This window comes from Hypanus sabinus, chromosome 4, assembly GCF_030144855.1.
Source record: "Hypanus sabinus isolate sHypSab1 chromosome 4, sHypSab1.hap1, whole genome shotgun sequence".
NCBI classification, from domain to species: domain Eukaryota; kingdom Metazoa; phylum Chordata; class Chondrichthyes; order Myliobatiformes; family Dasyatidae; genus Hypanus; species Hypanus sabinus.
In genome coordinates this window covers 71,815,858-71,841,745 of record NC_082709.1, presented here as the reverse complement: position 1 = coordinate 71,841,745, position 25,888 = coordinate 71,815,858, and the positions used below count along the sequence as shown (strand labels likewise).

The following is a 25,888-nucleotide window of genomic DNA, read 5'->3' as shown; positions in this document are numbered from 1 at the left end:
AGTATCCAGCAGGTTTGTAAGCTGTCTGCGAGATGTCGCCATTGCTCACTGGTGCCACCTTGTTAGAAGTCAAGTACTGTTCATACAGGTGGAACTATTACACAGAGCAATGAGGTAGGAGAGAGTGAAAAAATAACAATAGCCAATAAAGCTACAGAGAAAGAGCAGTTTTGGGAAAGGTTGGACAGGCTGAACTTGTTTTCCCTGAAACAATGCAGTCTGAGGAGTGATCTAATAGAAACATATAAGGTTATGAGAGACATAGGTAAGGTAGATACTCAGAATTTCATGAAAGGCCTTTGAACAAGAGGGCACATGTTTAAGGTGAAGGGAAGAAGTTTTAAAGAGGATTTTTGAGGGTTTTTTTTTACACAGTTGTTAACATCTGGAATATTATTCCAGAAGAAGTGGTGTAATCAGAAAAACAATTACTCCATTTAAGAGGCACTTAGACAGATAGGCAAGGCATAGGAAGATATAGACTTAATGTTGGAAAATAGGATTAATGTAGATGGGCAAATAGGGCAGCATGACTGATGTGGGCCAAAGGCCCTGTTTCTGAGCTATACCACTCTTCATGTCTGTTATTGGTGGGGACAAATTTTCCCAATAGCAATATGCAAGTAATACATATCTCTAGCTTCTATTCTTCAGTTGAGTATATTATAAAAGGTGATGGGTTCCTTCCAGAACTTTGTTCCAGCATAAAGTACTTCATGCATAAAGTTCAGAAAGGCTGTTGGAAAGCAGGAGGAATCCTAGTTAAGTCTGCCCCATCCTCAACCAGTGCAACTGAATAGGAACTGGGAGATGGAAGCCCAACTGATACCCTCTCCCTGGCCTGGAAGGATTGAGGCTTACAATAACACCGCCCTTGCTGTTGAGCACCATCTCTTTCCTGCTGATTACGCGACCTGTAACAGCTTGCAAGCTTTCCTTGGTGCTGCAATGTCCTCCCCTCCCAAAACACCCAGTTCTCAATATTCTTTTCTCATTATTATTTTTCCTCTACCTGTTTCTCAATATTATTTTGTGCAAGTGAAAGTCCAGGACCCCAGACTAGGAGATGCTTTCCAGTCCCAAATCCGTACCTTTAGTCTCTCCTTCAGCATTACAACCTCATTTCTAAGTTCATCTCGATCAATCCTGATGGCTTCAGAGTATTCCTTCTGTCTTTCTAAGGCCTAATGCATCAGTAATAGAAGATGGATGAGAAAAAGGAAAAGTGCATGTAAAAATAGACAGGAGACAGAATTCAAAGTGAGGAGATACAGGCAAGATTCAAAAGATTCAGGCAAAAGTAATGTTTATATGGTGACATCAGTTTAAGTAAACAGTTCTCATCATTGTACATACTGTCAACTTCCTTTTGTTAACCCCTCAGAAGGTCTAAACACCTCAAAGACTGTATGTGACAAAACAGCTTTGGGAAGGAGGCAAAGGGCGGCAGTGGATAGGAACTCTGCGGCAGAGTTGGAAACTGCTGGTCAGTGATGGAAAAGGAGCTTCTCACCAGCAGAGAGGAAGGGAAGCAGCGACTGGTCAACGAGGAAGAACTACGAGCTAGAAGAAAGGGAACTGTTGCATCAGTGGGACAAAAGAGATGCCAGGTCCAGGGTTCTGAGGGGTAATATTTGATGTTCGGCTGCAGTTCTGGGAATTGAGGAGATAAAGGCTTTTGGAGGGCATGTGATCACTGGAAGCATCACAGTATTTTGGAGGGACAGTCTGCAAGAATCACGGGTCAGTGAGGAGGGCATCACATTTTAGTTCTTCTCTGCAGTTTTCCCACAGAGTTATCATTCCCTATCTTGTACCTTTCCACTCCATGGTCTGTAACCTGCATTGTGGCTGACCTGGTACCTCATTCACGTGTCGCTACTCTCAGTTGTCGTGTATATTGTGGTTTTCCTTGTACTGCATTACCATGGGTTAGCAACAAACCAAAGAATGGTCACTGTTTCCCACTGAGGCTCCTCCCACAGCCAGTCCTCTGGTGATTCCTTTCAGGAACCTAAGAACGTTATAGTACTGGATGGAGAACACCTTCTTCATGCAGATACAATAGCAACATGACAATTTCTTACTTCTTATTCAGAAGGTGGCTCCAGAGACTTTAGCACATAACCTAGGGCTGATACTCTACTGTAGTTCTGCAGGAGGTTGCACTATCTGAGGTGCTGGGTTTCAGGTGAAACATTAAACCAAGGCTCTGTCTTCTTCCAGATTGGATATACCAAGGTACTATTTACATTGAATGTTTAATCAAAATCACTGAGAAAGATCATCTGATCATTTTCATTTGCTGCTGTGGGATCCTGGTGTGTGTAAGCTGACTGTCAGGTAAAATGATGGCCGTGCTGCTAAAGTGCTGGCTGCAAAGTGTTTTTGGCAAACCAGAGAAAAATATTAGCTCAGAATGTAAGAATGAGGCTTTTTTTCTGTGGACAATGGCAATGTTTTAATCCTCTGGAAAAAGTGGAAAGAAATCTGTAACTGCCTTTACACAGGGTTTAAAATGTGGCCATATCTGGGAGAGCTGGCCTCACCAACACTGTCACTTCTGTCAATCACCAGAGGTCTAAATGCCACGGGGTTAACAAAATCTGGTCATCCAATTTAAATGCTGAGCAAGAAATGGGTAGCCGCGGTGTCAGGTCCTTCATGCACAGGTAGTTCCTACCCCAATTTTCTTGTCTTTCCATTCCAGCGTCTCCTGGAGGTCGGAGATCTCTTGTGCAAAAGAACGCTGTTTCTGGTTCAGCTCTTTGATTTCCTACCAGTTGCACCCAAGCCATGGAGAGCAGAAGAGAAAAGAGAGAGAGAGAAAGAGAGAAAGAAAAGGTAGAAAAGAATGGGGAGAAAGTGAAAAGAAGCCAGAGAAAGGGTGAATATGAGAAATGATGACATACTGAAAGCAAACCATACAATAGCAACAGTTCTTACATAGATTAAGATTAAAATGTCACCTCAGACATTTTTAAAAAAATCTGAGATCGCAATAGCCCACTATTCCACATTTTAAATGTCACTTAGTGGAGACAAGAAACACATTCTGGGCAGTGCTATATTCTATCCTCATTCCTAGCCCACTGCCATGGTCTCAGGTGACGTGACATGTTGCCATCGTCAAGGGAATAAGAGACAGGAAATGTCAAGATTTCAGTGTTCACTGCTTATCTGTGTATACAATATCATTTTGTGAAGTATCTGCAGATAAACTTTGAACGTACAGTTGCCTATCAGTTTAATTTACCATCCCACTTTGCCCTTTCTGTCTGTGGTCTCCCACATTGATACAATGAGGCCTATGACAAGCTTGAGGAACAACAACTCATCTTCCACCGGGGCATGCTATAACCTGTAGAACTCCATCTCAAATTCCCCAGCTTCAAATAATTCACGAGCACACCTATAACTGTGAAAACAATTGATCGGGAAGGGATAAGACTGAAGGGGAGGGAGTATTTCAGGTTTTGCAGTGGTGGCACATATAAGCCATCGCTGCAGTGTATCAGTGTGTGTGTATAAGGCTAATTAAGGTCTGAGACCTTGGTAAAAGTTATCTGAGAGCTCAAATCTCTTGGGGTGCCCAAGCTTTTGCATGGTGCTCCTTCCTTTTTTTCCACTCTAAAATTGTACAAAACAAAAATAATACACTGATCTTGATTAAAATGTTGAAAAGAATGATTCATCTTTAACTTTATGACTTTTGGAGATCAGTTCATCTTCTACTATTAACTATTAAAAGTAACAGAAATTTTGATTGGGGTGCCCAAACTTTGCCCATCGTCCAGGGGTTTGGCGGGGTGTGTGTGTGTGTGTGTGCGTGTGCGTGTGCGTGTGCGTGTGTGTGTGTGTGTGTGCGTGTGCGTGCATGCGTGCGTGTGTGTGATTCCAGTGTATAAGCTGAGATTTGGCCCGAAATTTTGGTCCTAAAATTAGGGGATCAGCTTATACAGAAGGTGCCAAAATGAATACACAGACATCAAACCACCAGGGATGACTGCAATGTTTGTATTTTCAGCTTTCAATGCTGTTTTTGTCTCACCTGACAAGTGCCCTTTGAACATGTCTCAGCCAAGTAGTGACTTTTCCTTCCTGAAACCTTTGGGATGCCGACGCCACATCTCTTTAACCCACTTCAAGCAACTCGCTTAATCCATCCAGCCGTGTTCTTGAACGTAAACAACGCTCCAGGGGAATTTTTCTTTCTTTGGGAATGTTTTCTTCTTAAAAATCACCATCGGTGGTAGTTTGGTCCCAGCAGCCATACACATTAACACAACAGTAAAATGTTGCTTCTCGTGTCCAGTTGTTTTGACAAGGACTGTTTTCTCCCCCTTCTGATTGACAGTGCGGTTGCCGGTAAAATCAAAGAACACTGGTGCCTTGTCCATGTTACCAATCAATGAAAACGGGTAAGAATGTGCCTTTCGATGCTTGATTACAAACAATTGAAAGGCTGTAATCCTATTCTCAAGGTCACTCGGCAACATCTGAGCAATCTTTGTCTTTGTCTCAACACAAGATCACGTCTATTCATAAATCGGGTCCACCAACTTTGCGTAGCTTTGAAATTTTCACTGATGTCACTGTGTTTTTCTGCCCATTTGAACGCTCGAACTTGAATCATTTCTCTGGTAACAGTGTATCCAGATGATCGCTGGTGATTCACCCACTCTAAAACCCTTTTTTCCAGTTCTGGCCACTGGCATGTTTTCCCGCAGTTTGCACATTTCGTCTTCGGCATTTCCCTCAGCATGTCCTCTGCCTTTCTCCACTCTCTCTTGTTTCTCATTTACACTAAACTTAGCAGCTGCAGAATTATTTGTTCCTTTAGCAAAATCACTAACCTTCAGCTTGAAGCCAGCATCACATCACATTTGTTTTAATCTTTTGTACGTGGTGGTTGCAAACTCAATACTGAGTACACGTACTGATCCTGCCACCCCGTGTTATGTTTTAATGAGATCACGATGGGCGCCAAATGGTTTCACAGGGGTTACATTTCAGAGGATTCTTTACCATTGGGAACCTAATCCAAAACTTCTCTCCCCAATTTATTTATTAAGAATTCGCTTATAACGCTCTACAATGTGTAGGCCTGTTTTCTTAGCAGGTACTGGTTCACAAAATTTCCAGGTTCCAGATCCGGCAAAGCTGAGTATCGGCATGTGAGATCCTGTGATCTTTTCTGGTTAAATCAAAAACCTCTACAAAAGGTGTTGGCTCATACGAAGGTAACATGAAAAAGTCACTTTTTCAACCTTGAAAATGGGGGGGGGGGGGGGGTCAGCTTATACACTGGAATTTACGGTATATACATACGTATATTTATTTATTTATAAAATTGATTTAAGTGCTTCTGAGGTGGCGTACTCAAGTTTCATGAGCAGTACATGCCAACCAACCGGTCTTCACATATGAGATGAAGCAGGGCTACGCATCCATTCATAATGTACACAAAAAAACCCAAAATAACAGCATCAGCATTTTTAAACGGAACAACGAAAAGCATGGGTAATCCTCGAGAAACTTGAACCTTAGCCTACTAATTCATAGAATACCAATCCATGGCTAATCCTAGCCAGACCTGAACCTGAATTCCTATCCATCCCTAGTCCTAGACAAATTGGAATCTTAACATTCGAATTCATGGAAAACCTATCCAAGGTATTCGATGAATTAGAATACTATCAGCGTTACTGGCTATTGCCTTTCAGAAATGGTTGCTGCTCGCTGTCTGGAAAGGCCTGTACCAATTCACTCACCGTTAACATCTTTTCCCTCTCTTGAAGGGTCTCCTTCATTTCTTCAAATTGACGCTGCAAGATGCTATAAGCATGTTTTTGTCTCTCCAGTTCCTAGCGAGAAGAAGTAGTTATGTGTTAGAGCTTCGGTAAACCAGGATAGTTGAAAGTGAAGCATCTGCAATAGCAGAGATAAGGATGAACACTGTTCACAGATGAAACTCCAACCAATAACCCACCTCAGGGCACCTGAAGCAATGAGAGACCTGAGTGAGGAGACAGGGATCTATTTCCAGAAATCTCCACACAAACCATGAAACTGGGTAGGGTGGTAAGGAAAGGAGAGGGTTATCTGTTGCTCCCCATACTCATAGGATGAGAATTTGTGTCTGAGACTTCCACCACTTGCTGAGAGCATAGCAAACTCAACATGTGGTTCTCCTGCGCAGCGTTGGATGTCATCATTATTGAACAGAATAAAAGTTCTACACACAAAATACTAGTGGGACTCAGGTGGTCAGGCAGCATCCATGGAGGGGAATAAAGTGTAAACATTTCGACCCTCATTAGGACTGGAAAGGAAGGAGGAAGAATGCTGGCATGAACATCAGTTTCTCTAACTTCTGGTAATTTCTCTCCCTCCTCCTTTTCCATTCCTCATTCTGATTCCCCTCTTACCCCTTCTCTTCTCCTCACCTGCCCATCGTCTTGCTCCCATGGCTCACTCCCCTCTCCTATCTAATTCCTTCTTCAGCTTTTTACCTCTTCCACCTATCTTCTCACCTCATTCCCCCTACCCCACCAACTACCTAACCCTTCATCTTGTTCCACTTAACACCAGCAACTTGTACTCCTTCCTTTTCCCCTACCTTTATATTATGGCTTCTTCTCCCTTACATTCCAGTCCTAATAAAGGGTCTTGGCCCAAAAGATTGACTCGTTATTCCTCTCTATTGATGCTCCCTGACCTTCTGAGTTCCTCCAGCATCTTGTATGTGTTACTCTGGATTTTCTGCATCTGCAAATCTCTTGATTATAAAAGGGCTATCCCACTTAGTCATTGCGCTATGATGTTGAACATCCCATTTACTTACCTTGGTCTTTTCCTCATATCCCCTCTGCATCTCTGCTAACTGTTCCTCCTGCTCCATCAGGTCTTCCCTCAGTGTGTCCACCTGGTACATAAGGTTTGCCTTTTCATTGTCCAACTGTGCATTTGATACCATGGCCTTTTTGTATTTCTCCTCAACCTCCATCAATGAGTCCTGGATAAGGGGCAGAAAGCAAATTGTCAAAGGAGCAGCGAGCAAAGAAACTAGAATGGAAGGGATAGCATTGCTTTCCATTGGGACCAGGACAAAGCCTGCCTTAAAAAGCCAAGACACACTGACAGAATCATTTTGTTAGGAGATATTTACTCAGTCACATATGAAAGAACACAGACCAACCAGTAGTCAAACTTACTTCACCCGCAGGAAGTACAATTTGTGAAATAACCCAGCTCTAGGATAGTAGACTCAAACTCTCCCAACTAGCAGAGACAGGGGCAAAAGGTGGGTGAGTGATCCAGAGGAAAAAAGATCACAGAGAGAATAACAAGAAGAAGCTTGTTAGAAATTGGTTAATGGTAGGGTGAAAAACTGAATACATTCATGCCGTTAGTTGGAAGCTGGTCAGATGAAAGGAGATCGGTTTTAACTGGAGCCTATTGGTTAGCATCATCTGTTTACACTGGCAGCTAAACACCACTGGGAGAAGGGCTCACGCTCATTCCCAAACTAAATACCTTCAGCTCCTTCAACCCTTCCATGTATTTTCCTTCTACATCTTGTATCTGGTCCTTTAATTCAAAGATTTCCTAATGGTGGGAAAATTGGACAGTAGTGAGAACAGAAAGACCAAGAACTGAGAGAAATACGTAGATGCACGGAAAAGGTAGATATCAGACAGCTGAAAACAGGAAAAAAATTGAGAGACAATGATTGAAAACAAATAGAGGGAACAGACAAGAGAGCAATAATAGAGGAAGAGATAAGGAACGAGAAGAATAAGGAACAGTTCTGGACAAAAGTACAAAAACACCAAATGTAAAAGAGAGAGGATGAGAAGACAAGAAAGGAATTATATAATGTGGGGACAGAAAAAGAATCTGAAACACAAGTGAGACGAATAGAAGCAGAGGTGAAGGGATGAATAAAAGTTAAGTTGAGCCTGACAGGTATAAAGTCCTTAAGACCATAAGACTTAGGAGCGTAATTAGGCCATTAGGGTCATCGTGTCTGCTCCACCATTCTGTCATGGCTGATTTATTATCTTTCTCAACCCCCATTCTCTTGCCTTCTGCCTGTGACCTTTGACATTCTAACCTTTGAACCTATCAAGCTCCATTTTAAATGTAGCCAATGATTTGGCCTTCACAGCCATCTGTAGCAATGAATTCCCCAGATTCATCATCCTCTGGCTAAAGAAATTCCTCATCACCTCTGATCTAAAGGAACGCTGTTGTATTCTGAGGCTGTGCCCTCTGGTCCTTGACCATGATAGAAAACATCTTATCCACATCCACTCTATCTATGCCTTGCAATATTTGATAAGTTTCAATGAGATATCCCCCCCCACCCCCCCATTCTTCTAAACTCCAGTGAATACAGAACCAGAGCCTTCAAACAGTCCTCACACATTAACTTCTCATTTTTGGGATCATTTTCTTGACTCTCTCTAATGCCAACACATCCATTCTTAGATAAGGGGCCCAACCCTCCTCACAATGATACAGTCACAAAGAAAATGACAAGAGTTTGGGTAGGACAAGGTGAAAGAATGAGAGGGACAAAATTGAAAGACAAGACTAACAGAGAGGGATAATGAAATACTTTTAGAGATAGATGAAAGATGGAAAAAGCTATAGAGGCAAACCAGCAGTGAGGAAAAAAGAGGAAGCGAAAAATGATGCAGTTGGGAAAGAGACAGGGAAGTCAAGTGTGGAAAATTTATAATTTCAGAAGCTATTCAGCCAATGGTGCTCCTGCTAGTCAAAATAAAGCTACCCAACTTAATCATGCCTTTCTGCGTGTGCTTCATGGACACAAACTTTCAAGAACAAGTATGCTCCTTTGGATATTGCTGGGGTGGGGGAAAGACCTATTAGGGCACAGTAGCAGCAGCCAGGCTAGTGGCACTGTGGCCAGCTCTGAGGCTCAGCAAGGAATGGTAAAGTCAGACTGAGCAATAGTGATGACAGATTCATTAGGGGGCAGACAGATTCTGTGGCCGTGAAAAAATCTCCAGATTGTGTATTGCCTCCTGATTGCTGGGGTTGAGGATGTCTCAGAATGACTGCAGAACTTTCTCAAGTGGGTGTAACATTCTCAAGCGGGAAGAGGTCCTGAGCAGAGAGTTAGGAAAGAGACTGAAAAGCAGGACCTTGAAAGCAGTCATCTCTGGATTACTCCTGGTGCCAGGTGATAGGGGAAGAATAGAAAGATAGAACAGATGAATGAGTGGCTGAGGAACTGGTGCATGGGTCAAAGTTTCAAGACCCTCTTCCGAGGAAGGGGTGACCTGCACAAGAGTGGCAGGTTGCACCTTAACTGAGGGGAACCGATATCCGAGTTGTGAGGTTTGCTGGTGCTACTGGGAAGGTTTAAACTGGTTTAGCAGGGGGATGGGGTACAGGCCAAAAAAATAGGGATTGAGAGGAAGGTAGATGTCAAGAAGCACAAAGAACAGGCAGGAGAAGAATAGACAAAATCAGATAAAAAGGTTGAAGAGTACGTATTTTAATATTAGGAATATTATGGGTAAGGATGATAAACTTGAAATGTGGATCAATATATGGAACTATTAAGTTGTGGCCATAGTGAAGTTAAGAGAGGAACAGGAACGGATGCTTAATGTTCCAAGGTTTTGACGTTCTAGAAAAGACACAAAAGGAGGTAAAAGTGTGTGGGAAGGGGTGGGGTGGAGTTGCGTTATTAATCAGGGACAATATCACAGTTGGACTCAGAGGGACATAATGGAGGGCTCATCCACTGAATTGATATGGATAGAGCTCAGAGTGATAAAGGTGCAATCACTCTGATGGGATTATATTACAGACCACACCTCTTTCTCCCCTCCAATAACCACCAGGCAAATTAGGGAAAGGTGTAAAGGCCATACTAGACCTGGTGTTGGGTAATGAGCCTGGCACTATGAATGACCTTTCAGTGGGTGAACAGTTATGGAACATTAAACACAATTCATTAAATTTTGAGATAGCTATCAATAAGGATAAATATGGACCTTGCGGGAAAGTATTAAACTGGAGCAGGACAAATTACGGGAGCGTTAGGCAAGAACTAAGGAGGATTAATTGGGAACAGCTGTTTTTGGGCAAGTCCACATCCAACAAGTAGAGCTGTTTGAAGACCAAATGTACAGAGTACAGGACAGTACAGTATGTTCCAGTCAGAAGGAAAGACAAGGATGGTAATGTCAGGGAACCTTGGATGTCGAGAGAAGTGATGAATTTAGTCAAGAAGAGAAAGTATGTAAAGCTTAGAAAGCTAGAATCAAGCAGTGCCCTTTAGAAGCCAGAAAAGTACTCAAGAAGGAAATGAGGAAAGCCAGGAGGAGCCGTGAAAAGTCCTTGGCAAGTAGCATTAAAGAGGATCCTAAGGCATTCTATAACCCAAGTGATTTTTCAAAATCCATGGTCACTCCTCGGAGAGGGAGCATTTGAAATGGTATTGGGAACATTGAGCCCATGCACCAGGAGCACCCAGAAGCACTGTGTAGACTGCAAAAGGAGCATATCACCTCATGTGTTCACCCTGTCGGCCACCACATCCTCCATCTATGGTCGAACATCAAACATAGAGCAGTACAACACAGGGACGGGCCCTTCATCAAACTAATTAAATTAGTAATCAAATGTCCAAATAAACTAAACCCTTCTGCTGCACAATGTCCATATCCTTTCGTTTCCTGCACATTCATGTACCCATCTAAGAGCCTCTTGAAGACCTATCATATTTGCACCACCACTTCTCCAGGAAGCGCACTCCACGACCCTACCACGCTGCTTAACATATCTTAACACATAAACTTACCCCGTCTCGCATCAAATGTTTAATGCCTTCAGGTATTAAATATTTAAACCCTGGGTACAAAAATACTGGCTGTCTACTCTACCTATGTGTTTCATATTCTTTTAAATCTCTTCCAGATTTCCCTTCAGTCGCCAAACCTCTAGAGAAAACAACTTTGTTCAACCTTTCCTTATAGCGCACCAGGCAGCATCCTGGTGAACCTCTTCGGCATGCTCTCAAAGCCTCCACGTCCTTCCTATGTATAATGGAGCAATCAGAACTGAATGCAGTAATCTAGATGTAACCTAACTAGACCTTTATCAGGCTGCAACAAAACTTCTCGACTCTTTTAAGCTATGATCAACAACCCTGGCAACTTCTTAATGAATAAGGTTTCTTCATCTCCACCATGGACTTGTTTAAAGAATGTTTGTGTTTATCAGTGAATTCTATAATGTTCCCAATACACTTTACCTTGATCTCTCGAATTGAACCTTCAGTGTCTATTGAGGTGGTAGTCTCCCCACTACCTCGCCTTGATGAGGTCCCCCCCAGGGAGGCAAGGGTAGCTGCAGAGAGGCTTGAAGCTGCTCTGGATCCCTGAAATAAAAAGTGCACCAATTAGTAAGAAAGGTCACATGCAGCAGAGTATTCCACAGCACAAGGCCAGTATCTGTGCTCACTCTAGACAGGACCTACCAAAATCAAACCAATATTGACAATGCTGACAACGGTATTCAATCTATGGGCCTAAAAATTACCTACACCTGCATTTTTGGCATTAAAACAGCAATACATTTCTCACTAATGATGTTTTCAAAAGTTTCAAAATGGTCAATATTTTATTTTGCATGTTTCAAAAACTGCAAGGAGTTCTACAGTTATTAGTTAAGAAATTGGTGAACACCTTGTAGTTTTTGCTAGCACTCAGCCAAACAATTTCATTAGATACTGCTAAACAGTATAAATGCACAATACAAATAATATTGGAAAGTGCAGATTATTTACAAAATATAGTCCCACGTTTAGTCAGAGGGACCCAGAGAGGCTTATGAACAACATTATCACAGCCAATATGTCATATGTGGACAGGGTGCAATGGACATTCCAGAAGCAATGCAAACCAGTACAGCAACAAAGACCTTGATTTATCAAGTTGAGTCCTCTGCAATTAGGCCACTTTTTTATATTTTAACTTTTTATATTTCTATTCACACTCAGGAAATGTCTATCTTCACAGTAAGCACAGATACATACCTGCTTACTTCTCCCTCCTCCCACCACAACCCTGTCTCTCCTTATCATTCCACATCTTGGTCTCTTCCCTCTGCTTTCCATGTCCCTGTCTCACTTTATTCTATCCATGTGTCTCACTCTTTCCAGTTCCACCCCCCCCCCCCCCAGCTTTCCACCACCCCCATGTCTCTGTCCCTGGTGCATTGCCCATTTTTTCCTTATCTCTCTCCCATTTCTCTTCATGCTTCGCCAACTCTATTACACCTACAAATGCCACCCTGCCTCAGTCTGAGTAACTGTTTCACTTACAGTGTGATCTTTTCCAATGGAGGAGGTTAGGAGTTGCATACTGGTCAAAGGGGAACCTCAGAGTTGGTTATTTGCAGCTGGGGTGGAGGATGGAAATGGCATTGGTTGTTCACACAACACTAAAGCTGCTGGTGTTGGGGATACTCTAACAGCCAGAGCTGGGATCCATTAGTCAGGGTTATGAAGGACTTAGGAGGTGGGGAGATCAAGGGCAATATTCACGTGTCTACGCAAATGCTACTGAAGCTTTACTATTGTATTTGCTTATACCATCTCTTCTGGTAGCTTGTTCCAGGCATCTGCAACTCTTACTACAAATTGGCCTGTGAATCTCCCTTTAAACTCTCCAACTTGCACCTTAAATCTATGCCCTCTAATATTAGACATTTCCATCCTGAGAAATAAAAACTCCATTTTCACTTTTCATACTTTTATATACTTCACATTGGTGCTTATACTTTTAAGGAAATCACAGATTCAATGGGTCACCTTTACTAGCACTGCCAATGGAGGAAAGCTTGTGAGGGAGGTAGAAAGTGCACTCTTATTTTTCATGTGCAAACAATTGTGTGAACATCATTGAGGCACACTTGACCAAGTGGCCAGCCAAATTGAGTCAAATGTTTAAGCTTTGCAGCATTTTAGAGTTCATGTATGGGTATGTATCGAAAAGCCACTTCCAAGGTAATGCAGCCCAGCTCCAACCACCAAGGTGCAAACCTGACCCATGGTTCTGTTTGTGTGGATTTTTCACATTCTCCCTTCGTCTACATGGGATTCCTCCTCATGTTCCACCCATGCCCAAAGAACTGCTAATTTTTAGGTTTATTGGCTTCTATAAAATATCCCTGGTGGGAAAACAGGGGTGTTTAAGGTCAACATGATTCAATAGGAATATATGTGGAAATGAAGTTGTTCAGAGGGTAGACATAGGCTCTAAGGGCTGAATTGATCTTCTGTCATAAAGAAATATGAAGATCTAGCAGATTATGTCATGATGATTGTTTTTCTGAGCATATTATTTTTTGTGAGAACTTCTACTGCAGTTGTAAAATAAATAAATATGTAATCAGATCCACAGTCAGAATCTGGATAGTCAATGCTGATTTGAAACCAAATTCAGATTTGGTGTTAACTTTGCAGAATGCCTCCATTTTGTCTTTCAAGGGCAACTCCATATTCCAAAGTACCTGATGCTGTCACTTTAATTTTTTACCTCACTAATAGTTTGATAGTTTGTCTTTACTCTTGTTCACTTTTACCCAACAGAACTGTTGAGAACAGGGAACAAAACTCAGGTATTTGTAGCCTCACCTTCTCCATAAAATCTTTTTCCAATCGTTCCTCCACCTACAAGGAGAGAGCGAGAAAAACACAGGAAAGTTTAGAAAAACATTTGTCATTAATGCAACCATTTCATAAAGCATGACATAGAGTGCAACAATGTTAAAACCGAACAAGAGGAAATGACACATGGGAGTCCATATTCCTGTAGATATGTGTAGGACAATTTCAAGATTCAGCTGTACATGAGGGAGAGGAAAGATGGGGGGGGGGGGAGAGGATGGGGGAGAGGAGGGAGGTAACAAAAGGAAAGAGTCATCACTATTAGAGAAGGAGAGAGAGAAGCCAATAGCAGTCACTGACTTTAGCCAGTGTTGAGTTAATGTTCATGGTTGGAAATGTACTTAAAGCACACACTGTTTAACAATATCATAAATAATCTGCTCAAGTACTCTTTTTGCTTTCCATACTGAATTGCAAATCAGCCTAATCTGTTAAAATATTTCAATGCTCAGTTATTACCACCTTAACCCAAATTCATTCTTTACAGGTTTTACTAAGATGTTCGACAAGGCACCTCATAGGAGGCTTATACAGAAGATTAAAATGCATGGGATCCATAATGAATTGGCGACTTGGAATGAGAATTGTATTGCCCATAGAAGACAGAGGGTAGTGGTTGTTGGGACCTAATCTTGCTGGAGGTCTCTGACTGATGTGTTCTGCAGGGATCTGTGCAAGGACCTCTGCTGTTTGTGATACGTAGATGACCTGGATGAAAATGTAGATGGGTGTGTTAGCAATTTGCAGATGATATGAAGATCAGAGATTTACACAGTTTGATAGGATGGTAAATAAGGCACAAAGCATGCTTGACTTTATTAATCAATGAACTGAGTTCAAGACTCTGGACTGCTACAAACTTCTATAAATGCACGGTGAAGAGAATACTGTCTGGTTGCATCATGGCCTGTTTTAGAAACACCAATGCCCTTCAATGGAAAATCCATAAGAAGTAGTAGATACAGCCCAGTCCATTACAGGTAAAACCCTCCCAACCGTTCAGCGTATCTACAGGGAGAACTGTCATAGGAAAGCTATGGACTGTAAAACTCAGGATTTGAAAGCTTATTTATTTATTCATTTCCCTCTTTTTGTATTTGCACAATTTGTTGTCTTTTGCACATTGTCTGTCTTTGTATGCAGATTTTTATTGATTCTATTCTGTTTCTTTGTATTTACTGTGAATGCCTGCAAGAAAATGAATTTCAGGGTAGTATATGGTGACATATATGTAATTTGATAATGTTTACTTTGAACTTTGGAAGTTACGATGCAATTTTATAAAGTTCTGGTTAGGCCAAATCTGGATTATCACATTCATTTCTGGTTTGCCTCATTATAGAAAGGGTGTCCAGGTTTTTAGAGGATACAGAAGAGGTTTATCAGGATGCTGCCTGGATTAGAGGCATGTGCTATAAGGAGAGGCTGTACAAACGTGAGTTGTTTGGAGTGGCGGAAGCTGAGGAGAGATCTGATAAGATTATGAGAAACATAGCCAGACAGATGACATCTTTTTTTGCGAATACTGAATTGTCTAATACCAGAAGGCATGCATTTAAGGTGAGTGGGAGTGCAAAGGAATGTGTTGGGTACAACTTTTATACAGGGACTGGTGGGACCTAGAATGAGCTGCCTGGGAAGGTGGTGAAGGCAAATATGACAGAGATGGATGTGGACAGTGTGAAGACAGAGGGACTACATTTGATTACTAATTTAATTAGTTTAGCACAACATTATAAACTGAAAGGCTTGTTCCTGTGCTGAACTGTTCTATGTTCTCTGCACACTTACCATGAATAGCAGAACTTTGCCCAGCTTATAGTGACAGATTTATATTACTGTTGGATAATAAAAGGCTTATATCTATTGATACTTTCCAAAGTTGGTATGTAGTGAAAGACCTCTTGTACTGTACTCAGATTATATACATTATTAACAATCTTGCCCTACTAGTTCTGTACTTTAGTTACACAATGACAGACCTATACCCACCTGTATAGGTGTATACCCACCTGTATACCCACCTAATGGTATCCTATTGTAATACAACAAGGTCTGTACCAACCAGTATTATACCCCAGTATAGTATAGTGTCAGTCTTTCCCCTATCAATATAGCCATGTAATATTCAGACCTGCATCTACCAACACAGCAACAAATAGACAGACATTGTGATAATAAGACCATACAGGCCAGTACTGTACCAATTATAAAAGGGAGACCTGTGTGCCAAATCAGTATTATACAAAGTGAGGTGCGGTGGCATTACTGGGCACCACCAGTACTGGACAGAATGGACTTTTAGCTGCTAATATTGCACTTTAATGTTATAGTTCCAGAAGTTTTAATGCAAGAGCTAACACACAGGAGAGAATGAGTTCTCGCCATTCTAATACAAATATATAATAAAGCATTTTGCATCGTAGCCAACAGTTAGCAAAGAGAGGGGCTGTTGGATCTGGGAGATCACTCATCAGATGCAACTCTTGCTGTTACTGCCAGCGCTGGCCCACAAACTTTGTTGACAGTGGCCCCACACCTCATTGTCGATGGCCTCCTCACAGGCAGCTGCTCCATGTCAAGTTGTAAGTAATTATTTGTTGCTGGAGCTCCAGCAGAGTGCCAGAGTTTGCACCTACCTCCTGGCACAGCCCAAGCTGATGCCTTATTTTTTTTTAAAAAGGAAGCTTGGGGCTGTCTGGATGTAGGCAGTTTGACAGGAACACAACAAACCAAACATCTGCAGGGTTGTACAAAACAGGCAGTTAAACCAACAGTCCTTAAACCTCAGAAATAATCGTACATGTGGCTTAATGGTATTAATGAATTTCCAGCTGTTGTTCCAGAACAACAGAGTGGTACAGCTGATAGATCTGCCAACCAACAGCTATGGAGACCAGTGTTCAATCCTGACTTGGTCTGCTGTCTGTGTGCAGTTTGCATGCTCTCCCTGTGACAATGTGAGTTTCCTCCCAGATGTGTAGGTTAGTCGGCCACTGCAAGTTGCCCCGAGTGATGGAATCTAAGGAGGAGCTAAGGAGATTGAGGAGTTAATATAAAAAAGAAAGCTTAATTTAGGCTTAACGTAAATGGATGGTTGATCGTCAGCATGGACTGGATGGGCCAGAAGGCCTGATTCCATGCTCTGCCTCTCTCTCTAACTGACTAAGCAGTGAGTACCTGATAGGAGTCAGAACCCTCTCTGCGTTGTTCAATAAATAACCCATTCTACTTCCCACATGCCCACACAACTTTTGCTTTTAAATCCAATATTTGTCAGTTGGATTGTGAGAGCCTTAGAGAGTATTTCTTGAGCTACAATATTTAAAAACACATTTTCACTTTGAAACTGAGGAAAAGAGAGAGACTGAGATAGGAGACTGCCTTTTGATCACTGGTGGGATCGCTCTGCTACGGGAGAGGGGACATTGCTCTTTGATCTCCGGGGGATCGCTATACTACGGGAGAGGGGAGACTGCCTTTTGATCACCGGTGGGATCGCTCTGCTACGGGAGAGGGGAGATTGCCCTTTGATCTCCGGGGGATTGCTCTGCTACTGCAGAGGGGAGACTGCTTTTTAATCGCTGGGGGAAAACTACTCTGCTACCGGACTGTCTTTGATTGCTGGTGGGACCACTCTCCTGCCAGAGAGAGAAAGACCTGTCACTGTGCCTGGAGAATGTTACCCAGGCTTTCTGCATTTCCGATAAGGACTTCCCCCCCCCACTTTTATAGTTTTTTTTAAATTTTGAGGTTTTTGCCTGATCTTTCTCGCTTTTTGTGTGCAGAGATCTGGGGGTTGATGTGCCTGTTCCATTTTTGTTCATTTTTTTGTGTAGAGAGGAGGAATTTGTGGGTTGATGATTGGCTGCCTTTCTGTTCTTTCTTGGTTTCTTGGCTATCTGGAGAAGAAGAATTTCAGAGGTGTATACTTTGATAATAAATGAACCTTTGAGATAATACATCCATTTGTCATGCCTCAATCTAACCGTCGGGGCGGCGGGGAGGGCGCGTCAGAGTCCTCGAGGTTCTGACATTCCTCTATCCCCTGGTTATTAGTTGAATATTTCCACTTGGGTCTTATTTTAGTTATCAGTGCACCTGTGCCTTGCTTTGCTGTAATAAAGGGTAGCTGCCAGGCTCAGCTGAAGTGGTGTTGAAGTTCAGTATCCTTAACCCGTGGGCTACTGGGAAAGAAGAATAGTAGAAATACCCAAGTTCAAGAGGGGGCAAGAGATGAGGATGGAGATGAATGAAGAATCTTTACAGAGGATTGATTTGTAAGAAACTCGAGAATCACTGCACACAGAGTAGGTAAACTTCAGACTGAGCAAGTGCAAACAAAACAGAGGAAACTAAAATAGAGAAACAAGACAAGACACAGGTGCACTGTTAACAGAAACAAGACACAGATAGAAACAATCAACTAATAGATGGGGAGGAGGAATTTCGGCACCTGGAGGACTTCGGTGCCTCCAGGTGGTCACACTGAGGTATGATACCACTGGATTTGGGCAGATTCGAAGATCACAGCTGACTTTGTAGACAGGAAAAGTCATAACCAGATAGTTTTTACAAAGAGTTCCTGTGTAGATTATGAAGAAGAAAGGAAACCAGCAGGTTACACTAAAACAACAATGTGCATATTTTGTAAACACAAAGAGCAGAGAGCAAGCAAGATTGTCCTCACCACTGGACTTGCCCGAGCCGAGCTCGCACGAGATGACGTGCGGGAACTGGAGCCAAGCAAACAGTTGTATTCAGAGGGCTGGTCAAATGGGGAGAGTGTAGGGGAGAGAGAGAGAGAGAGAGAGAGAGAGAGAGAGAGGGAATTAGTTGGAAGTTGTATAGGGACAGCTTAAATCAGTGTTTTTGATAGAGAGTTAAACACACACAGCATGCAATGTTGCTGAATTATTGATAGTTAATGGAGAGAGGTACCCATCTCAGTGTCTGGGACGGAACTCTTCCCATCCATCCATCCATTCATCTGCACATACATCCTTTACCTTTCTAAGGCCCCAGCGAGGGGCCCCAATTTGACACTGGCCAAATATTGGTTAAAAAGTTAGGCAAATGCTTCTTGAGCCTCAAGCATCAAATCAAGCAAAATGCAATACGTGCAGGTGTTAGATCCCCATCAATGTGGCCTCTCTTCAGATCCTATGGACCTAGATCAAATCTTGTGCTTTCTTCCAAACTATAGCCATGCATTGCAGATACATACAAACGTACATCAAGTAATCCTTTCTAATCATAAAACCAAGCTCTTCTGCCCAATGCAGTCTATCCCAAACTACAATGAACCTAACAAACTAAAATGTCTCTAGGTGCTTCACAGTTGTGCTTTTTAATGAAATTTTATGCCAAGGCACACCAGAGATAAGGCCTGCTGATCAAAAAGATTAGAAATGGAATCAAATGAGAATTGCACAAAGAGTTGAGAGAGGGAAGTCAAGAAATTGGAGCCAATGGTGAATAATAACCAATCATTATGATCAAGAGAGAAGAATAATCCAGTGTTATAGGCTGTAGAAGTTTACAGGAAAACAACTTGAGATTGTGTTGGGAGTTGGAGGATTTATGAGACAGAGAGAGAGAGGGAGAAGGAGAGAGAGAAAGAAACTAGGCCTTACAACGCGAGAGTTGAAACTATTGTAGCGATGACTTGCACTCCCATCATAAGCAGACACCTGGAAGACAACGGTGAGACTGCGTTAACTGGTGGAATAGGAGGTGAAGTGGCCACAGCAATGATGTCACTGAGTGAGAGATATGTTGAGAAATCATGCATAGTCGATCAGTGAGGTATGTGTGGTAGGGGTGGGCAGCAGAAGCAATTTGTTAAGAGCCCAGTTCATAGCAAACTACAAAGTGTAAAACAGTAAGTAGTGACATGTAATTAATCTGATTTGCCCTCAGAAAGATGAACCGAAGTATCTTCTAAATAGAAGTTAGAGGAAGAAATTTCACTCAAACAGAATGATTCTTTGAAAGGATTGGAAGAAACTGCATTAGTTACATAGATTTAAGCAGAACCTTTGTACAGTGCTCCATTCAATCCTGGCTGTTACATCTTCAGGATAGACAGGAGGAGATCCAGAACAAATCGACCAAAATAATACCTCAGCTCAAAAGAGTTAAATTAAAACTTTAAGGTTGCATCCATTCTATACTCCTTTGATAAATTGTAGAAGACCAGATCAAGGTGTTTAAGTGTTTGAAAGATTTCATATGATAGAAACTGTTTCTTCTTGTGAAAGGAGTAATCTTATGTTGAGAACTGGCCAGCAGGGACACAGTGCTTGAGGTGGGTCAGACTGCAACATTGGAGAGCTATTTATGTCAAGCAAGTTTCTTGTTAACAGAGAATTATTTTTCTGTCAAAGCTCACTATTACTTTTTGTTTATCTTTAGTACTGACTCTCTCCTGTGCTCCTTTTAGCCTCCTGAGGCTTGGTGTCTTCAGTGCATATATTTATTGTGTCTTTTCCCTGTAACTGTTTCTAATCTTCTTTTTCATCTTGTTTCTTTTCATCTCCGATGTTCCCTATGATTGTTTCCTACTGCCTAATGTCTTCGCGCACTTTCTACAATATCTCAGTATCTCTTAAGATGTTTTTTTACACAAGCTACACTGAGGTTACACTGATTGGTCAGGAAAAAGAGCATGTACACGAGAAGTCCAATCAATTACCTGACAAGCATGATAATCTCATGTAGTAACTGAGTTAGGCTGTAGGCTATACAATGCTTGAAATGGCTCCTGATTCAACTATTCAAATTAAAATCCTATTGTCCAACCAATCTAGAATGAACACAGAGACACCAGGGTGGGTACAGGGGAGAAACACTGAACAGGGGAATTCTTTGTGCATATTTATAAACATAGTCTCACAGAGGGTGGAAGTAGTTTGAAGAGTGGGGATTGGTAAGATTTTTATTGTGTAGGACAGTCAAAGGGTATGAAGCTAAGGTGAGAGAAAATAGTTAAGATAAGGACTTACCATGAAGTAACTTGCTCATGAAACACACTGAAATAGCTGACAAAAATGGCAGTTCTGTTCTCATGCACAGAAGTGCTATTGGAGTTTCCCATTTTCTGCTTAATTGATTCAGCTTTGCAGTCTCTGAATTACTCCTGTACCTGGCCACCTCCTCCTCCTCTGAGTGTCTCATCTTTCACTTAGTTACGAGATACAGCGTGGAATAAACCCTTTTAGCCCAACGAGCTGCACCACCCAGCAACCAACCATTTAATCCTAGTCTAATCACTAGAGAATTTACAATGGGTTACAATTTACAATTAACCCATTAACTGATACATCTTTGGACTGTGGAAGGAAAGCATGCACTCATGGGAAGGACATACAAACTTCTTGTAGATGGCATTGGAAATGAACTCTAAAGTCTGATGCCCCATGCTGTTATAGTGTCCTCTTCTCTTATTGTCCCTGGGTTTATGAAATGTTTTCATTTTATGCAGGCTACAATAAGACTGTTCTCACTGAAACCTTTTCACTGCTTTCACTCTCTACATCAAGTGAGTTCCTAACTGCAGCAATATCAGCAACCATCTTAATTCTTCATAACCTCTCTACTGCATTCACAGCTCCCATGATCTATTATAATCTGATGTTCAGCATTAAATTCCAAATCTCATACAATGCCATTTCCTCCCTTGACCCTGTAATCCCATATGTCTTCATTAGCTTCTTTGTCTCAATCACAGATAGGTATCTTCTGTGTCTTCCCATTTTTGAGCACTAAAAGAAATCTCAGTTAATGTTAATGCAGAAGCAAGACCACAGACCACTGTTGAAAGCGTTGCCTTTGAACTGTACTTTAAAGTGGACCTAAATGACCTTGAGGCATTACTTCAGAACAGAGGGTGTCTTACTGGTTTCCTGAGCAAGTTTTCCTTAATTACTATTATAAAACAGATTATCTGTATATTTTTGAGAATTTGTTGTGTGTAAACTGACCAGGTTTCCTAGTTTTACCACAACTGTGCTTAGGCGCCCCACTGAAAGGAATGTAAACATGTTTCATTAATGTAATTTTTCTTTTTTCTTCTAACCTCATGACCATCATCAAACTCGGTCAATCTCCTTCCCCTACACTTCCCCTCAGATTTCAGCATGTTGATGTATACCTGGAGATTAGGTCAGTCTGAAAGGCTAGATTGCATTGGATCCACAGAATAGCTAAATGCATACAAAATTGGCTTAATGGCAGGAAGCAGATGGTGATAATAAAAGGCCGTTTTTGGACTGGAGGCCTGTGACTAATGTGCCACAGGGATTGGCGCCGGGCCCATTGTTGCTTGTCATCTATTCTGATGATTATTCACCATCCTGGATCAGGAGCCTTACATATTTTTTTGCCAAGCTCAGCTTTCTAAACACAGCAGCTGCCAATTGTAAAGATCAAAGTATTGTTTTGAATAAATTAAACAATATTCAATAGAAATCAATATTTTTTGTTTAGCTTCTGTTCGTAAATGGGAGCCAGTCTTCAGTTCTTGATGTAAACGGAAAGCAGTAATCAGTTTGAAGTTAAAAAGACAGCTTTGTAAGTAAACATTGTCTAGACCAGACTTGCTAGCCCCAACACACCTGTGCCGACTGCTGAAGAGCTGCAATGGGTTATTTAAAAAGTATGACTAAAACACAGGTTGAACAAGAATCCACTCCTCTGCCTTTGATTTCTGCGATGGACGACTAGTGGGTATGGCTTTTTGGCTTATAGGAATTGTAACCGTGTTTTAGAAATCCTTTGTGTTTTTGAAATGGTTTGTAATTTAGAAGTCTTTCATAAGACAGAAATCTTCTTAAATGTGTTTTAAGAATGTTGCTGACATTTAAATGTGTATCACCGAAAATAAATGAAATATGTTTAATCTAGTTTGTTAGTTGGAAGTACGTCCTCCTTGGATGTCAGGGGGGATCCCACACTCAAATGGTGGGAAATTTACAGCTAAGCTCACTGTGAGCATAAATAGGGAAGTAAACTAATCTTTGAAGATCAGGTAGTTGCAGTTTAGCCTCTCTTTAGTGAGAGTACTTGTGGTTATCTATATTGGATAGGGCTTAAGATCTTCATCTGAGTTCAGAACTTTATGGTCAGCAAGACCAATGCCATCAAGTTATATAAATAATTTGGATAAGAATGGGCATGGTTAGTACTAGCAGATACTAAAATAGATTGTATCATAGACAATAAAGGTTATCAAAAATTATGGGGGGCCTTGATCAGCTAGGTAAGTGGGCTGAGGAGCGGCAACTTTTCATGTAAGTGTGAGGTTAGAAGTCAAACTAGGGTAGAACGTCCAGTGGCTAGTAAGGGCCCTTGGGAAAGCAATATCACTTGTTGACAGGGTGGTGAAGACCCTGTTTGGAATGCTGCCCTTCGTTGGTCAGGGCACTGAGTATATAAATTGGAATGTAATACAAGTCTAAACCTGGAGTATTGTCACAGTTTTACATACCCTGTTATAGGAAAGGTGTCATTAAGCTGGAAAGAGTGCAAAGAATATTTAGAATAATGTTGCCAAGACTTGATGGCCTGAGTTACAGGGAGAGGTTGGGCGGGTTGGGACCTTACGCGTTGCCATGTAGGAGACTGAGAGGTGACCTTGGAGGTGTATAAAATCATGACAGGAAGAGATGGGATGAATAAACAGTCTTCGCAGGAAAACAAATTCAGACTAAAGGACATATGTTTAAGGTGAGAGGGGAAATAATTAAGAAGGACCTAAAGCAAAGATTTTCATGCACAGGCTAGTGCCAGAGAAAGTGGTTGAGGCAGATAGAATAAGAACATTTGGACAGAGGCATGGAAGTGAAAGATTTGGAGGGATTGGGGGGGGGGTCAAAGAAATAAGACAGAGTGGAAAGTGTGTGTGTGTGTGTGTGTGTGTAAAAATGTGATTTATATGTTGTTACCTGCTGATGTAACTGTGTCCTAAAACTGTGCAAACTGCTTTGGCTTTTAGAGTTAAGGTTATTTCCTCTATAAGATAATAATCTAGTTGTTGTGGAAACCAATGACATTGACAGGACGAAGGAGGAAGTTTTGTTTAAGGAACGTAAGCAGGTAGGGTCTAAATTGAAAAAACTTCTAACTTCAGTATGGCTCCATGACTGAAGGAGAAGCAGGTTCAATACATGGGGCACTGATAACTGTCTTGAGTAGAAATAGCTGGTGGGACAGGTTTCATTTGAATTGGTATTGAACCGATAACCTAGTGAATTGAATAGCTAGACTTGTAAGACGTTAGATGAAAGACCTAAAGGAATGGTCCTGGTGAGGGAGAATTCAGGAAGTTTTAGAGAATATGACTGTCACTTTGTCCTGAGCAGCTAATGGGTAATGACAACCGGTGTGTTCTGAACAAGTGGTGCATTCATTTGTAAACGTTCTTTGGAATTAGTCTGAGCAAGGGAAAGACAACTGAAGGCATTTTATCTGAATATGCAATGCATTAATAACAAGAAATAGAAACAGATGAGATTGCAAAGTGACCAAAATCAGGAATTAAATATTCCAGTGCACTTTCAGAAGAGGCAAAACTAAAGAGGTGAGGTAGTCTTGACTCTTTTTCAAGAATGAGATGGAAGGCAGTAGAAAAATCTTAGATCAGAAAATCTAATTTCAGAATCAGTTGGGGGTACAGTGAGAAACAGCAAGGATGTGAACATTTGAGAGTTCTATATAGGCTCCATACAGTCAAGGCAATGTCAGAGGCAGCATAAACGTAGAAAGTAAAGAAAGTACATACAATCAGTAGCCACTTTATTAGGTTCACCTGTACCTAATACAATTAATATTCAATTCATTAAATAATAATTGCTTATTAATACAAATATCTAATCAGCCAATCATGTGGCAGCAACTCAATTCATAGAAACATGCAACATAGTTAAAACATTCAGTTGTTGTTCAGACCAAGTATTAGAATTGAGAAGAAATATGATCCCTGAACGCACAAGACACAGAACCCTGAAGTGGATTGGCTGCAGCAGGGGAAGACCACTCCAGGTTCCACTCCTGGGCAGCGAGTGTATAACACCAGCTATCGAATCATCACAGGGGAACTTGCACCTACAATACTGGGCAAATAAATTTAGCAGTAATAGAGAGGATGAATTTATAGTGAATAAGAGATAGTTTTCAACAGCAATAGTTATTTAGACCTGCTATTTTATGTTAGAAATAGTTATTGATGACCTGGCACTTTGGGGAACACTGGTGATAAGAAAATATTTATGTAAAGACAATGATTTAGTTCTATCTGATAAAAGGGTCTTAAATCTGAACAGAACAAATTGACCATTGAGACAATACAGGGACTCGCTGTCACCTTCCTTTATTCCATAAATTGGAAAGTAACAAAAATAACCACAACACCTTTAAATAAGGAACTGTAAACCAGTTAGCCTAAAATCTGTAATTGGGAAAATGCTAGTACTTATTTCGGAAGAGGAACTGGGCCCTTGGAAATTAACAGCATTATGCCGTCAATGCATATTTATGGGATGGAAAACCATATTCAACAGATCTGTTGGAATACTGAGGTTTTAACTTGCAAAATGGGTGAATGAGTTGATGTAGTATGGAGTTTCACAAGGCCTTTCACAAAGGCTATACAAAATTACTGGAAAAAAATCACGCAGTGTTGGAGTATTGTTTTAGTGTGGATTGAGGATTAATTAGTAACTAGAAAAGTCATGGACATTTGAGTTTAGAGGCTGAGACAACTAAAATGCTCCAAGGATCAATGCTGGGACCCCAGTTGATCAAAATCAAAAATTTCTAATAAGTAGTATCTAATTGTTGATGATACAGATTAAATTTAGGGTTGGCTGTGAGCAGATTGCAAAGGCTTTTTTAAGAAATAATGACTTGTTAAGTGAATGGGCTAGAATGGGTAGGGGGTTGAAAACTAGAGGGGACAGATTTAAGGTGAGTTGGAAAAAATTTAAATGGTATTTGAGGGACAAATTTTCTTTCTCCCACATCCCCACACGCACACACAGAGTGTGGTGGGTACGTGGTATAGAGGCAGATACATTTATAACGTTTAAAAATCATTTGGTCAAATGCATGGATACTAAAGGTAGAGGATATGGGACTAAACACACTGCATAACTGGAACTAGACACACTG

General features: G+C 41.3%; 1 protein-coding gene across 1 annotated transcript in view; it reads right to left on the bottom strand.

The window, feature by feature from the left end:
- The window catches only part of LOC132392123 (trichohyalin-like), a 130,033-nt gene that overhangs the window by 19,154 nt on the left and 84,991 nt on the right, over positions 1 to 25,888 (bottom strand). The window contains exons 7-11 of the mRNA XM_059965972.1: positions 13,685 to 13,720; positions 11,300 to 11,425; positions 6,848 to 7,018; positions 5,775 to 5,867; positions 1,092 to 1,184 (exon numbers count right to left, since the gene is read on the bottom strand). Of these exons, the coding sequence (XP_059821955.1) occupies positions 1,092 to 1,184; positions 5,775 to 5,867; positions 6,848 to 7,018; positions 11,300 to 11,425; positions 13,685 to 13,720 (519 nt within the window). The remainder of the gene's footprint in view (positions 1 to 1,091; positions 1,185 to 5,774; positions 5,868 to 6,847; positions 7,019 to 11,299; positions 11,426 to 13,684; positions 13,721 to 25,888) is intronic.